Source organism: Macaca thibetana, chromosome 6, assembly GCF_024542745.1.
Source record: "Macaca thibetana thibetana isolate TM-01 chromosome 6, ASM2454274v1, whole genome shotgun sequence".
Lineage (NCBI taxonomy): Eukaryota > Metazoa > Chordata > Mammalia > Primates > Cercopithecidae > Macaca > Macaca thibetana.
Window position 1 is genome coordinate 68151166 of NC_065583.1, and position 16866 is coordinate 68168031.

General features: G+C 43.9%; 3 protein-coding genes across 3 annotated transcripts in view; all 3 read left to right on the forward strand.

Moving 5' to 3' along the window:
- Window positions 1-16866, forward strand: part of REEP5 (receptor accessory protein 5) — an 806416-nt gene that overhangs the window by 240059 nt on the left and 549491 nt on the right. The window lies entirely within an intron of this gene.
- MCC (MCC regulator of WNT signaling pathway) overlaps window positions 1-16866 on the forward strand; it is a 475168-nt gene that overhangs the window by 46052 nt on the left and 412250 nt on the right. The window lies entirely within an intron of this gene.
- Window positions 3317-5479, forward strand: TSSK1B (testis specific serine kinase 1B). Its single transcript, XM_050793087.1, has one exon. It carries the CDS (start codon window positions 3605-3607, stop codon window positions 4703-4705), a length of 1101 nt encoding a protein of 366 aa, XP_050649044.1. The 5' UTR covers window positions 3317-3604; the 3' UTR covers window positions 4706-5479.

Consider the following 16866-nt stretch of genomic DNA (forward strand, 5'->3'; position numbering starts at 1 on the left):
ACTATGTAAATTAGATAACTTCATCTGTAAAACTTACTTTCCAAGAGTCACATTGTACTAATAAGATGTGGCCGCTGAGATTTAAAACCAGATTTATCTGCTCCATGTCTGATGCTCTTAACTACCTCACCTCCTACACCTCACCGTATGGCAGATGGAACCCTTGATAACATGTCTTTAGATATAGAATCAAAAAGTGTTAGGTGTCATTCTATAGGACCTTAACAATTTCTAGCTAAAGATCCCCCCCCCATAACCCAAAAATAAGGAAAGTTAGGGGCAAGAAACACAGGTCACTTGCCTAAGGTCACAAAATGAGTTGTCAGAACCCTAGGACCAAGAATTGGCTCTCCTCTCATGCAATCTGCATTAGAAAACTGCTTTTCTTCCCAGATTCTCAGAGTTCTGCTTGCTCTGTCACTAGGTCCATAGACTGCTGATATTGACAACTTCAGCATCGATTTTAGGATGCCTTCCCAACCTATCAGATGGTATCCAAAGAGAATCCCACATGGCACTGAAGGAGCAGACCTGAGGTGTGAAGCAGAGAGCCGGAGCCCCTTACCACTCCTGCCAAAATTCCCTGTACAGCATATATTTACCTATTCACTCTACACCCAAGAGCAATCAAATCAATAATAAAATGCCTTGGTCAGGGATTTAGAATAACTCTTCTATCTGGGATATAGATAAGGAACCTTTTGAATTTAAAGCATCTGAAGAACCAAAGACAAAAAGGGGGTGGGAGAGATGGCAGAGTAGATTTTAGAAATATATCTCAGAGAATTTTGAGCCAAAATAGATATAATTCAAGTGCAACAATATTCCTCCATGATCTCCAGGTGTTTTGTATGTCTGTGTATATGTGTGAGTGTATGTGTATCATCTGTTGCCCAGATTTTTGTAAAATGCAAATAAATATTCAATGATCCTGTCAGTTTAGGATTTTAGATACAATATTTCTACATAATCCCAAGGTAATTATCATTTTGAGTGAATACCTCATACCTCATTGTCTTTATCCTTGGAAGACATAGAACATAACAGGGGTAAGGGAGCAATGGAGGAAAATGAATTTTTTTTTTCTCTTCTTTTCTTTGCTATGATCAGTCACTCAGCCAGTGTTTATGACTGTGTGTAAAGCTCTGTGCTGAGGGCAGCCAGGGGACACGCAAATGAGAAAGCCCAATTTGCAAGAAGCTGTCTTCCCTGCTCTCTCTTGCATTTGCCTCTGCTTTCTTTCCCTATTGCCTTTGTAGGATAACTCAGTAAAGAAAACAGCATTGGGTTCAAAATAAATTTTTTAGCATTTAATTACAAAGAGTAAACATAACATTGGATATTTTTCATTGTAGACAGCAATATAAATAAACTTTTTTTAAAGAGATTTCTTCTGAGCCAATATGTGATTAATGGCCCAGGACAGCCCCAGAAGATCCTGGCAACAAGTGCCCAAGGGGGTAGGGACAACTTGGTTTTACACATTTTAGGGAAGCAAGAGATATCAATCAGTACATGTAAAGTATACGTGGGTTCAGTCGGAAGAGGAGGGGCAACTTGAAAGTGGGAGGTGGGCTTCCAGGTCATGTGGATTCAAAGATTTTCTGATTGGCAGTTGGCTCAAAGTGTTTATCTAAAGACCTGGAATCAATAGGAGGAACTGTCTCTGGGGACCAAGGTTCTTAGGCAGATGAAGCCTCCAGGTATCAGGCTTCAGAAAGAACACACTGTTAATGTTTCTTATCAGAATGAGTTAATTCTCTTAGTAGAAAAGACCTGGAAAGGGAAGGAGATTCTTTACAGAATGTAGATTTTCCTCACAAGAGACAGCTTTGCAGAACTATTTCAAAATATGTCAAAGAAATCTGTTTGATAGTAAAATGCTTCAGTTTCTTTCAGAGCCTGCTGTATCTTACTGCGAGAGTCTGTTGTCAGTCTTCAGGTCTCTGTGTCGATGTTACTGCTGCTCAGCTGTGCCTGAAACCTGAAGGGAGGAGGGATGATGCGGCCTACCAGACTCCCACTTCCTATCATGGCCTGAACTAGTTTTTCAGGTTAACTTTGGAATGCCCTTGGCTGAGAGGAGTGGTCCCTTCAGATGGCTGGGGAGATCAGAATTTTATTTTTGGTTTCCAAGAGACAGCACTTGGGGTATCCCCAGCAGGAAGGAGAAGGAGCATGTCTGGGGGAAGGAGCACCAACCACATACAAAGGACTGACACTGGGCAGTCAGGGTTGGGGAAGAAGGTGAAGGAGCAGAGAAAAGGGAGAAGGGTCATAGCTGGTGGGCACTCAACCCAGCCTGAGCGACATCCAGCCCTACTAACTCACTCCTGAGGGGCCCAGGGTTCCACCTGGCTTATGTGAGGAAGAAGTGCTCACTCCCTCTAGGTGGATGAGGCCAAAGTCAAATTGAAGGCTAGGACAGTCGTGCAAATCCTTCTCCCAGACAGTGTGGCCCAGAGCAGGTGCTGGACACAGAACCAGTCATAGCAGAGGCTCCACTGCCAGCAGAAACGATGGTCGCTGTCCAGTGCTGCCCTTACTGCTTGTAATGTCCTCAGAGGAGCCGCCAGTGCTCAGGGTGGCATCCAGGCCCCACCTTCAGCCCCCAGCCCCAGATCTGCCCTGGGAGCCCAGCCAGGGCCGTGGCCGGGCAGGTCCCCAGGAGGGAGCTCACAGCCAAGAGCAGAACTCCTGCTACTTGTCTTCCCACAGAGCTGCTGTAAGAAGCCATCAAAGGCTCAGACAAGGTAAGAGATGTATAGAGAGGGGGCAGAATCCAGACATCTCAAACTGCATGACTCCAGGGCCAGGAGACTTTCTACCTTCTTGACACACCACCCTTCTTGGCCCTGCTCTGCACCCCTGAGGGTTGCCTGTGTGGACAGCGTCAAGGGCTGAAGGGGAGAAAAAGAGCTCAGGGATGGGACTTCCTCCCATCCCCTGCCAGCCTGTAGGGTCAATGAGGCTGGCTTTTTCCCCACCGAAGCCACTGCTTCTCTCAAGGTGGTCCTGTCTACACTACTCTTTCTGGGTTCCAGGGACCATTCCCACCCTTTTCCATGCAGGCCAGGGGTCTGCTACTACCTTGGGGTACCTGTGTTACCCTCAGAGTTCCCTACACTCTACTCCCACCTTTATTAATCGTCCCTTTATTAAACCCTCCTCAGATGCCCTGGCTTGCAAGAATTGGCCTCACCTCTGCACAAGCAGGCCTGGTTCTGGGTTTGGAAGCATGGGCAGACCCATGTGTCCCACACAGCCCCCTTCTACCTCAGGTCCCAGCAAGACATGAGGCCACTCTCTGCTCATCTTGTCTGCTCTAGCCTACTGGCCAGCCTTCCAGGATTCCAAGTCCAAGTGCCTCAGGCCAGAGCCTCATTCCCCCAGGACACTCCTCCTTTGTGACTTCACTCACTGAAGTCACCTGGGAGACAGTGCCAAATGTTCCACTCCAGAGTCTTGGCCTCTAGGAGGCAGGAACAGCAGGCCTGGCCAGCCCAAAGGACTCTCTGTCCAGGATGTAAATGAGCACACTGCTGGCCCATGCCCCTCGGGGCTGTAGAGGGCAGCCTCAGAGGCACTGGGCACTCCTGGGACCATGGATGACGCAGCTGTCCTCAAGCGACGAGGCTACCTCCTAGGGATAAATTTGGGAGAGGGCTCCTATGCAAAAGTAAAATCTGCTTACTCGGAGCGCCTGAAGTTCAATGTGGCGATCAAGATCATCGACCGCAAGAAAGCCCCTGCAGACTTCTTGGAGAAATTCCTTCCCCGGGAAATTGAGATTCTGGCCATGTTAAACCACTGCTCCATCATCAAGACCTACGAGATCTTTGAGACATCACATGGCAAGGTCTACATCGTCATGGAGCTTGCGGTCCAGGGCGACCTCCTTGAGTTAATCAAAACCCGGGGAGCCCTGCATGAGGACGAAGCTCGCAAGAAGTTCCACCAGCTTTCCTTGGCCATCAAGTACTGTCACGACCTGGATGTCGTCCACCGGGACCTCAAGTGTGACAACCTTCTCCTCGACAAGGACTTCAATATCAAGCTGTCTGACTTCAGCTTCTCCAAGCGCTGCCTGCGGGATGAGAGTGGTCGAATGGCATTAAGTAAGACCTTCTGCGGGTCACCAGCGTATGCGGCCCCAGAAGTGCTGCAGGGCATTCCCTACCAGCCCAAGGTGTATGACATCTGGAGCCTAGGCGTGATCCTCTACATCATGGTCTGCGGCTCCATGCCCTACGACGACTCCAACATCAAGAAGATGCTGCGTATCCAGAAGGAGCACCGCCTCAACTTTCCACGATCCAAGCACCTGACAGGCGAGTGCAAGGACCTCATCTACCGCATGCTGCAGCCCGACGTCAACAGGCGGCTCCATATCGACGAGATCCTCAGCCACTGCTGGATGCAGCCCAAGGCATGGGGATCTCCCTCTGTGGCCATCAGCAAGGAGGGGGAGAGTTCCCGGGGAATTGAACCCTTGTGGACCCCCGAACCTGCCTCTGACAAGAAGTCTGCCACCAAGCTGGAGCCTGAGGGAGAGGCACAGCCCCAGGCACAGCCTGAGACAAAACCCGAAGGGGCAGAAACGCAAATGTCCAGGCAGTCGGAGATCCTGGGTATCCCCAGCGAGCCGTCGACCAGGGAGATAGAGGAAGGGCCCCCGCAACAGCCTCCAGAGACACTACTCTGAATAGGGGGCCTAGTGAGCTTCTTGCGGCCCAGGGAATAACATGGAGCTCAAGGCTTCAAGCCCGAGCTCTGAAGAAGTCAAGGGTGGAGCCAGAGAAGGAAGGCAGTCCCAGATGAGCCGCCATTTTCGTCAGTTTCCTCTCTCTCCCCTTTAACTTGGTAACCCACGTGGTTCTCGCGTGGCCCCGAGGTGGATGAGGCCAAAGTCAAATCCAAGGCTGAGACAGCCGTGCGACTCCTACATCCCCAGAGCGTGACCCGGAGCAGGTGCTGGACACAGAGCCTGTCTCAGCAGAGGGGCCCCACTGGCCGCAGCGGCTGTGGCGGCACGAGCAGGAAGAGCAGCAGGAAGGCACCGCTGTCTGCCTTGCGCACCATTTATCCTCCTTTCATCCTCCCCGGGGCGGCTGCGTGACCCCGCTGGGAGGCCAGACCGGGCCGGACTGAGGGTCAGGGGACCGCGCTGGGTTGGGGGTCGGGAGGGGCTGGACGGGGACGAGGGGCAGAGAGGCGGCGGGAAAGAGCTTCGGCTGGGCCGCGGGCTCGCGGGCACTCTCGGCGGCAGCCTCCGGGGCTCCGACTCCAGCTCTGAGCAAGATCCATAAACTTTTAAAGAAGCCTCAAAACATACTTTTAAAGCATTAAGCTTTAAAGTGCTAGAAATCTTGTGCCCCATATGTGCTTCTTTCAGTATTATCCTAGATCCTCAGGAGTAGCATGGCAACTGGAGAAAATGGGAGGAAAGACAAGAAGAAATAGAAGCTGATTTAACATCTAGTTTATTCAGTTTTGATTTTTCTTATCTCTACTGGCTTTCTCCTGTTCAAACCTTGTAGTGGTAATATTTGGAAAAGAGCACTTGGAAATTATATTCCTGTTTTTAACACTTTATATTTAATCCTTCTCCTTGTAATTGATTTTGTAGCCAATTTACTCCCCAGCACCCCCAGAAGAAAGTTTTACAGACAAAGGAAAATGTTTGATTTTTCTTTTTTCTTTATCAATTTTTTATTTAAATGCTAATATCCAATTAATGGACAAACGAATCAGCTAATACTGGAAACAAAGTAACATAATAGTGAAAAGCATGAACTTTTGATTTCTATAGACTGGTTTTCACTCTGCTACTAGATGGTCTTGGGCAAGTTGGTTAATCTATATGTCTCAGTTTCTTTATCTATAAAATGAGAATAATACAACTTCATTAGGCATGCTATTTATTACTGTGTTTGGTTCTCATAACCCTATGGGATGGGTCCTATTATTATTCCCATTTTATAGACACGAAATTGAGTAAAGTAAGTTTAGATCACTTGTCTCTGGGCACATGATAAATACGTGGCAGAGCCAAGGTTAAAGCCCAGGCACACTCCAGCTCGGAGTCAACACTGTTAGCTTTTATTTTTTTCTTTTTCTTTTTGAGATGGAGCCTCCCTCTGTAGCCCAGGCTGGAGTGGGCAGTGGTGTGATCTCGGCTCACTGCAACCTCCGCCTCCCAGGTCCTGGTTAAGCAATTCTCCTGCCTCAGCCTCCTGAGTAGCTGAGATTACAGGCATGTGCCACCATGCCCAACTAATTTTTGTTTTTGTTTGTTTGTTTTTTGAGAGGGAGTCTTGCTCTGTCTCCAGGCTGGAGTGCAGTGACGCAATCTTGGCTCACTGCAACCTCCGCCTCCCGGGTTCAACCAATTCTCCTGCCTCAGCCTCCCAAGTAGCTGGGACTAAAGGCGTGTGCCACCACGCCCAGCTAATTTTTGTATTTTTAGTAGAGATGGGGTTTCACCATGTTGACTAGGATGGTCTTGATCTCTTGACCTCGTGATCCACCTACCTTAGCCTCCCAAAGTGCTGGGATTACAGGCGAGAGCCACTGTACCTGGCCCTAATTTTTGTATTTTTAGTAGAGACGAGGTTTCACCATGTTGGCCAGGCTGATCTTGAACTCTTGACCTCGTGATCCACCGCCCTTGGTCTCCCAAACTGCTGGGATTACAGGCGTGAGCCACCGTGCCTGGCCACACTGTTAGCTTTTAAACTACAGCCTCAAGGTATACACTTCTAAGACCACAGCCTCATGGCCTGTTGCAGGATCAGGAAGAAACCAGAGTCGGTACTCAGGTGTCCCTGAACAGCATCTCTGCCTCTAGTTTTCTAATGCCCTAGGAAGCCCTTCACCTATCCCATTTATATGTAGATGTCCTAGCCCCTTGTACCTCAAGACGTGACCTTGTTTGGAAATAGTCATTGCAGATATAATTAGTTAAGATCATACTGGAGCAGGATGAGATACTAATCAAATATGACTGGTGCCCAGGAGAAAGGCCTGGAACAGATCCTTTCCTAGTGCCCTCAGAGGGAGAAAGGCCCTGCCAACTCCTCGATCTTAGACTTTCTGGCCTCCAGAAGTGTAAATCACTACCTTTCTGTTGTCTAAACCCCTCAGTTTGTGGTACTTTGTCATAGCAGCCCTAGCAAACTAATACACCCACCACACCCAACTAATCTGGTTAGGCCCTTAGCACTGTTCAGTTAGCCATCTCTTCACCTCTTCTCAACTCTCTCCCATAATCCACTGGAAAACTCCTCCAATCCTTTCACTATGTGAAGCTCCTCCCCTTCCTTTCTCCCTCAGCAGATGATCTCACTTCCTACTCTTCTGAGACCATAGCTACCTCTTCAGAGGGCTCTCAATTTCCCTCATTCTTCTCTGTTGCCACTGGCTCCTTTTCTTTTTAGACCATTGTTCTTCCTACTATACACATTTTAGCTTTCAACAAGGCTTGGTCCCTCTCCTTTCCATTCTGCATGTGCCCGTCTCAGTGTTCATACCCATTTCCATAAGTTTACCCTGCACTATTAACTCTGAAGCTTATTCCTGTAACCAAGCTTCTCTTCAGAGTATAGGCCCTCATGATCAGTTCCATCTGCTGTCTCTTCATGCTGACCACCCTCCAACTAGCACACTCTGACTTCTGTACCAGCTTCTTCTCTTATCACTATTTTTCACACTCAACCAGACCCCAGAACTTACTTTTCCATGCCCTCCGACAAACAAAGTTGGCAAGACCTCTTGATTCTTTCTTTGCCTTGTCTCTCATGTACATGCTGATTCCCACTAGACCACTTCAAATCCTCACCCTGAGCAACTGTCCTGAGGAATTGTCCTTCCTGTTTACTCTGGCTAGCTTCCAGCCTGTCTTTCATACACTGCCAATGTCATCTTCTCAACATAAAATTTTACTTATGTTTCTACCCTCAGAGGGCTGGACCTTTGTTGCATAGAGAATAGAGGCCCATCTTAAATCCAGCATTCGAGGCTCCCCTTTAATACAGCTCCAGCTTACCTAAAATAACTAAGGGAGACCAACTGTCTACATAGGAAGAACTTTAGCTGGTGCTCTGCCCTGCTAGGAACTTTATGGTCCAACATTAGATTTTAGCGTTCCGTCAGGGATGACCCAGCTCAGTGGAGCTAATTCATGTTAACAAAACTGATGAAAGATTGATGTACCTCCCAGGCTTCCATTTTTCCAAGTTAGTGTTGAAAAAATAACTACCAAGTGCAATGGAACACATGTATTAACAGAGTCACACATACTCTGTCACTCCCAAGTGGGGAAGAGAAATAGGCAACCAAGTTCTAATGAGAAGGCTGCTTGGATCCAGAAGGGAAATCTGTGGCTAATCCCAATGGTTTCCTCCATCTGTGAACTCATGAGCTCTCCTGGCAGTTGCTTAGATCACAGTGACTGTTGTGATTGCATTTCAGGCCTGAATGTACAAAGATGTGACCTTGATTAGGTTTTAGTGTTTTCCCACCCACAGGATTATCTCATAGGACATTTTACTTCTATATGTTGCTAATGTCATTCACTGTGTTGGTTTCTTTGTTCATTCATTTGTTTATATGTTTGCTTATTTAGCTCTCAGCCACCTTATTTCCAAATTCTCCTCACTATATGGAGTGTCCTCAGAATTTCTCTGAATAGACTTTAGGCCATGACCCAGCAGCCTCTGAAACCCTGAACAGAACACCACCAACTGGTCTAGCCAGGGCCTGAAAATATGTGTACCACTCTTGAGTCAAAGGCACTAACACTGAATGAGGGGGAAAATGGACCTGAAGCAAAGAGGTTGAGAAAAAAGAGTGATGCAGAGCTAAAGAGGAAAACAAGTGAGGCATTTGTGAGGAATAAGTGCTTTAGTTTACTTGCATTACATGTCCCTTCACCCCCTATATTATTAGTCAGCCCTGGCCGCCACAACAAAGTACCATAGACTAGGTGGTTTAAATAATAGAAATTAATTTTTTCATGGTTCTGGAGGCTAGGAGATCCAAGATTAAGATGCTGGCTGATGGCTAATGTACTCTTTTCCTGGCTTGCAGACACCCGCCTTCTCACTGTGTCCTCACGTGGCACAGAGAGAAAGAGAGATCTCTCTGTCTCTTCATATAGTTCTACAGTCCAATTGGATTAGAACCCCACCTTCTGTCCCACATTTCACGTTAATTACCTCCTAATGACCCTGTCTTCAGATAGAGTCACATTGGAGGTTAGAGCTTCAGCATATGAATTTGGGAAGGGGAACACAATTCAATATACAACAGTCCCCCGCAAAAAGAGTATATGTAAAGGTTCTGTCCCATTTCTTCAGTGAAGGAGAGCTAATGGATAGTGGGATACTTAGATATAGTGTGATTACAGATATAAATTCTTACCCAACATTATTAGCTTTATAGGTCTAGGTTATTAGCTAGATTGGGAAACAATTCAGCCAGATAAGTAAATCTTGTTCTTTTAAGATAAGTGAACCTAGGGGCTTCAAAGACAGTTCTATTAAGATGCCTACATTTTATTTAATGTCTTTTGGACTGTGAGGAATTAAACCCTTAAACTAAAAAGTCCAACTGTGTTTAGTTGGAATTAACTTACTTCTTTACAGAAAGCCAAACTTTGTAGATGGGTTTCCCCTTAAATTCTTCCTTGAAATTGTGTTCTTCAGATGGGGAGGCCTTAAGTCGGGTTCGCTAGGATTACACTTGGGATCAACACCTGTGAGGGAGTGAAGGAAACAGGATTAGGCACATGGAGAAGTTGAACTGCGACAGACTTACAGGAGATATCTCAGCTGATCTTACAGGATGTTCTGGAAATAAGATGGTCCTTCAGCATAGCCAAGAGTTGAGGCAAGAGGGCTCGGTCTTTGTAGCCTCATGTCAAATAGTCATTGGATATGGAGTGTCTCTAGGGAAGGGGCATAAGTGTCTTCCTTCCACAGAAAGCAGTTCCCAGGAAGGGACTCAGTCATAAGCCTTCTGCAGCCAACCCTGCTGGCAACTGAGAGAACACGTGCTTCAGTCGGTAAAGAGGGGTGTGGTTCTGCATCCCAGCATCCGCTACAGGGAATAAGGGTGAGGGCAGGGGTCCCTAGATATTAGTTATACATTAAAATCTATTGACATTCTTCTACTTGGGATTCATTTTTTTTTTCTTGTGGTTAAGAGATCATCTTTGTACTAGAGGTTGAAGATTTTATATGTAGAAGCCCTCTGAAAATGCTGGGTTGTGGCCAGCTGGGACTGGTTATTAGTTGTAGAATTAAAATGCCCTGCATTTCCAGTCATGTCATTACAGGTATAAGGGAGGGTGGAGCTAGACCCCATTGTACACTTAATTGAAAATTACTGATAGATGATGTAATGAGGAGCAAGTTTCAGACAAGCCTGGACATTTATTTTGGAGGAGCTGGTTTCCACTGAGGTATGTGTGGTTTCTGTAACCTTCCTGGATTTTTTTTCCTGAGATTGCTTATGTTCATTTGCTAGAATTAGCAGAGAGGTTATGAAGATGGAATATAGTCCACTTTTGTATGAGTGTTCCTCAACACTTGGCTGTTAGTTAGTGTGGTTAGGTTTAATGAACTCATTTAATAACAATATTCCTGCAGAGAATTTTATTGAGTACTAAATTCTTAAATTTAATAATGCAAAACATATTTATATAGTGTTAATAATGGTTGCAAGACTTGCAGGGAGTAAAATACGGGAAGGTTAAGTGTAATGGATTAATTAAGTAAGAAAGCCCAAACTACTTTTCAAAGTGACTCCATAATAATCTTCACTTTGTTTTAAGGAATAAAGTAGACCATATCAAATGCCACTTGTGTATGTTAGTTTAAAAGCAGTATTCAAAGCTAGCACATTTAGATCAAGGGAAACACAAACACAGTGAAATATTCTGCTTGGCAAACAGAGTTTTGTTTCCTGTACTCATCCATTAAGTTGAATAACTTGATTTTCTTACAAGTCAACAATATGTTTCTTCCATGTGCAGAAATCAGTGGGAACTTTCCAGTCAACTCCCAAACAACAGCAGTTTGTATCAGCAGCAGTCCACATAAGCATTTGGGAAATGTTTTTAATTGCTTTGATTGCATATTAGGGAAATGACACAAACTTCTTCTTATAGCTTTTTAAAAGTAAGCAATTCATTTAAATTGGCTAAGGGCTTTTAAGCTGGTATAAATGTCCTTTATGTGATACATTCAAAATTATCTTTAGCAAACTTTTGAGGATGATAAATGTGTTTTGTAATTTATTATCCTAACAAATTGGTTAGACCTGAAGATGATGTGTCCCTCAGAGTCCCTACCTGCAACATAGGGATAGAAAAGATATGCCAATTAGGAGGTGATGAGGCAAGAGATGATTAAATTCATACACCTTGAGTTCTCTAGAGTCCTCAAAGGCAATTTTGAGGATGAGTTTTGTGGATTTTGTTTATAGAGAGGTAATTACTCCAAACAGGAGTACTGAGGGAGAGTTTTGAACTCATTTTGTACTACCATTGCATTATAGAGGAGTGAATTTTAGGTTTCTGAAATATTAAAAAGACTAGAAGTTGTAGTTTCCAATGAAATCCATCCCCATCACATTAGGAAGGCCCATTGGTTAGGCATGTGTTTAGTTATTTTATTTGAGACATCACGAATTCTAGGGTGAGCAGCTTAATGATGTCTTCAGTGAACCTTTCCCTTTTCTTTGTTCATCTTCACATTTTGCCATCCTTAAATTATAGGCTTGTTCACATGCTTATTGCCCCAGGGTCGCAAGATTATTCTCCCCATGCAGGTTGCTGCTCCCCATGCAGGTGTTGCTGCATTGCCAGGTGCCATGTTTCAGGCATGAAGAACATAGAAAGAGGAAGTAGGAAATGATGACACCTAAGTCAAAAAAGAAAAACTTTCCCAGAACCTTCAGGGTTTGTTTCGTTGGCTGCATACTATTACGTTGTGTGGATACAGCATAACTAACTAGTCCTGGGAATGGATTTTGAGGGGCTGTTTATGGCACCCAGTCTTGGACTAATAGACATTTTGAAGGATGACAGTGACCTATAGCTCTCAGATCCAGTGTTGACTTATTGTTCATCAAGCCTCCCATGGTTCTAGTTTTGCTTCCCTTGTGGCCCTCATCTGCCAGGCTCAACCTGAGCCTGATCCTTATCTCAGGCCAGAGGAGGTAAGAGGTGAGTCCCAAGCACCCTGGGGCACAGCATCTACTTGCATTGGCATCCAGACAGGTTCTGGCCTGGTGTCTCAGTTCTGAAACGTATGTCCCTACTTTGCCTTATTTCCTGGGCCTGGCTGCCTGCCTTGGAAACCTACCAGCCCTCAGTTCCTTGAGGACCTGGCCTGCCTGGTTCTTGTCTGCTGCCTCCAGAAAGGGAAATTCTCTTTGAGCTTCTGCCTGGGTTCTGCCCTTGGCTGACAGTCTCACTTGATGATGCCTTGTTGCCATGGCTTCAGAGTATTGCCAACTCCCATGACCTAGATCCCTGACCTCTCCCTACCCATCTTCCCTCCATCCACTTCCACCACCCCCAGCATGGTGAACAAGGTTATACGTGGTTTAAGAAGTCAGATAGATACTAGATACTCAAAATTCCTAATGAAAAACAACACTCATCTGTCCATCTGCCCTATTCCAATTCTTTGTAAGACTGATCACACTTTTAGCTGTTTCTTCTCACGTTTGCCTCTATAATTTATAATAATTTGCTTACATTACTATTGCTTCAAGTTTTCTTCAATTGTAGATATTGTGTATTGATTTTACACCAAGGAATATGTGGATTTAATGCCTCTCTCCAAATATGCACCGGCTTCTCCTTTACTATTCTCCTAATCATAATGTTTGATTAGATCAGCAGTCTCACTTCTTGTCATATAAGAGAGAAATAGGATAGTTTCTTGTTTATGCCACTTTTACTTGGTTATTGGTTATATGCACCCAAGCCCAATATATTGTGTTTCTGTCTTTCTTGTGAACACCCTTTGGTGGTGTCCCTCTCCCGGCAGCTTCCTGAGAAGCATAGTGACAGCTAATGTTTTGAGAAATGTCTTGATTCTGCCCTTTCATTTGATTGATTGTTTTACTGGGCATAGAATTTGAGGTTAGAAATTGTTTTCTCTTGGAATTTTGAAGTAATTGTTTATTCTAGCACCCAGTATTGCTATTAAAACTAGGTGCCACAATTCCCAATCCTTTTTTGAGACCTGTTGTTGTTTCTCTTTTTCTCTTCTGAAAGCTTTTGGGATTCTGTCTTAGCCCAATGTTCTGATATTTCATGTCTTTTTTAAAAAAATCGATCCTGTGGTCCTTTGTGGACCCTATCTTCTGGAAACTGATATTCTTAAGTTCTAGGAAATGTCTTAAATTATATCTGTGATAGTTTCCTCCCCTCCTTCTTCTTTGTCATTCTTTCTAGAACTCATCCAATGTAATTTGGATGTCAGATATTCCAAAGTGAGCTTATTTTTTAACCCTTTCTTTCGTATTTTCTAGTTCTTTGTTTTTCACTCCTAGTGTTGCTGTTCTATTTTTTGGGAGATTTTCTCAATTTTACTTTTGAATTCATGTATTAAAATTTCAGTTTCTGCTTTTAATTTTTAAGAATTCTTTATGTTATAGTTATTCTCTGTGCTTTTTAATTTTTTAATTAAAAAACATTTTTTTGAGATAGAGTCTCACTCTGTCACCCAGGCTGGAGTACAATGGCACGATCTCAGCTCACTGCCACCTTTGCCTCCCAGGTTCAAGGAATTCTTCTGCCTTGCCTCCAAGTAGCTGACATTACAGACACCTGCCACCACGCCCAGCTAGTTTTTGTATTTTTAGTAGACACGGTGTTTCACCATGTTGGTGAGGCTGGTCTCAAACTCCTGACCTCAAGTGATCCTCCTGCCTTAGCCTCCCAAAGTGCTGGGATTACAGGCGTGAGCCACCACACGTGGACTGAGTGTTCCTTTTTAAAAACTTTTTATTATTGTTCTATGAAAATTATGTCATTGTTTAACTGTATACTGATGTCCATGATAGGTTTTTGGAAGTTTTGTAATCTTCCAGCATTATTTCTGTTTCCTCTGAGTTCTTTTTTATATTTTTAATTTGTTTTTGTCTCTTTTATATTAGATGCCCTCTTCAAATACCTATTAGTCCTCAGTTGTTCCTGATATTTAAGGGCGAGGCATAACAAAGCTGATTAGAACGTGTGTGTGTGGGTGTGTGTGTGTGTAGAGGAGGACTTGTGACCAGTGGGATTAACCGTAGGATGATCTAAGAGGGCTGTTTCACTGAGAAATTCTTCCCTCCCCTTCCTAATGTATACAGATATTTTCTTTTGGCCCAGGCAGTATCCCCAGAGGGATGTCCTTCAGTCTGCCACCTGGTTGGTATAAAGCTGGTAGCCAGGGTTGTCAGAGCTGAGTGGAGGAAAAGGAGCCAACAGTTTTAACATTCTCCATATGGACTTTGCCTGAATTCCCCAATTTCAGGATGATAACCTTATCCTATGAGTGGTAACCCTGAGTCCAGAAGCAACTGGGGACTAGCCACTGTAGAAAATAAATTAATTTTCTGTCTAGGTTTAGAAAACTTGACTGTGCTGGGTTGCGGGTTGGAAATAGAGTTCTAATGGCTTCTTACACACACCTTCAACTCATTCTCCTGTTTTGAGCTTCAGCTGCATTCACTGGCTCTCCTATTTTTGAGCCTAGCCAATACTTGCTTCAGTCTGGCTTTCTCTGGTGAGCTGATTCCACTCATCTATATGCCTTGTAACTTTTGAAATTTAGTTGTTCTAATCATCACTTCTGTTCTCCTCATTATTCTACCACTTAATTCTCATTATTCACAGTAATTATGTTCTATAAAGTTGCAGCAAATACTGAATTCGTAAAAATACTGAATTGTTGCTTCTAGTGGAAACACAGGATTAGATTCTTGTGAGCCCAGGATCAACACATAGCTTTGTGTTATGTATATTTCTTTTTAAAGACACCCTGTTTAATATGTATTGTTGATTCGTTAACATTGAGCTCTTGGCCAACAGCACTGTCCCTCATGCCGGAACAAAGGTTATCTAACATGTATTTTCTTTGCAAGGCACTTAGGAAACTAGACAGCCCTTCAGCTCTGTGCTTGGGGGCCACTTTAGACAGCGAAGTCTTCAACAAAAAGCATGAAGGTATGAAAAACACGACACTAAACAGACCATGAAAAGGATGATGTTTACAGTATGAGATCCAGAACAAAGGCAGAGTGTTGCTTTGTTCAACGTTTGCTGAGAACTTGTGTATTGGATGACTCAAATTTTTCACCACTCTGAGCACATTCACAAATAATTGTGGAAAACACGATGAGTATTGATTTGGGGCTACAAAGTTTTACTGAGTAGACAAGTTAGCAAACACAGAATCCGTGAGTCATGGGGAGCTGCTGTAGTTTTGTGCTTTTTTATTCTTTTATCCTTTTAGGATGGTTTCAGGAGGGATTGAAAGAGAACAAGGAAAGTAACTAAGGATATTAAATCTACCACCTATAACTAGAAGTCTCTGTCATCCCAGTCATTTTTTAGAGGATTCACTAATTCCTGCTTATCTCCAATGCCATGTCAGATTTCTTCTAGCTCCTCCAGCTCACTCTGCCTCCTCCATCCTTTTGCATCACCATTGGGCTCATCCAGGTCCATACTCCAAGGCTCTTCAAGTCATCCAGGCCTGCTGCAACAAGCTGGGCCATACCTGATTATGCCACAACATCCTGAAGGTTATGTGTAGGTCTTTCCTATATCCTATAATCAATGATGCACTGGAGCTGGCTTGTACTTGCTTGCAAAAGCAAGTTGCTAAATTTTCAGGCATTTTGTGAGCCATTATTAAACATAACCATTGTTAAAAATTAAATCATTAAATCATAAGGTCAATTAAAAGACAAAAAATAATTTAACTTAAAATTAAATAATAGAAGCTTGTAATCAAATAAATTACATGAACAGCAAATGTAATAAATGCTCAAACTCATCACTTACTATTTATTTTACTATATTTACAGTTATCCATGCTCTTGGGACTATTTCTATCTCTTGTGTCTGTATGGTGGAAATACTGTATCACAGTGTGGTACAGCACATCTCCAATCAGTCTCCTCACTAGATGTCATATTCAGTGATGTGGCAATGATAGCTTCGCATCAACCATGGCAGGAATGTATTTACCATGGAAATCAGCAAATGCTCCAAATCAAGGCTTTTTCTCCCCAGAGAGCCCACTGTTATACCTTCACCAACACAGCACTGACTGAATTAACTATAATTTTGTTGCTGCTGTTAAGGAGTCACTAATTTATATTCTGTCTTCTCTGTCCTTCAAATACCTCAGTAAAAGCTGAAAAAGTGGCAAAAACATTTATATGAAGCAATCTTACTATCATATTCTTATTTATACTGTCACTAGCATTAGCAATAGGAAGGACCCCAGGGAACTGGGAAGTGGTGAAGAAAACAGCAAATCACCCCTGGAGCCTGAGAAATTGACTATTTCAAGGACTCCAGAGCCTCATGGAGCGTGGAATTGAGTGGAAATAGAAATTAACTGACAAAGGCAATGGGGAAGGAATCAGCAGCTAGATCCAAGGATACACATTAGCTCTGTGGATAATTATTTAGCAGAAATAGTGGGAAAAATGAAGTGAAAACTGGTAGAACAGAGTCACAGGAAGAGAATCTGGGTCCTTCCTACTGTCGCAGACAACCTGACCCAGATGAGTGAAAGGGTCTTGTAAATGTGAACTTGGAAAAGTGAAGCTTTTATAGTTAACAGA

Bases quoted from the DNA above. Each gene is read 5' to 3' on its own strand.
- TSSK1B (XM_050793087.1), top strand. From the start codon at position 3,605: ATGGATGACGCAGCTGTCCTCAAGCGACGAGGCTACCTCCTAGGGATA.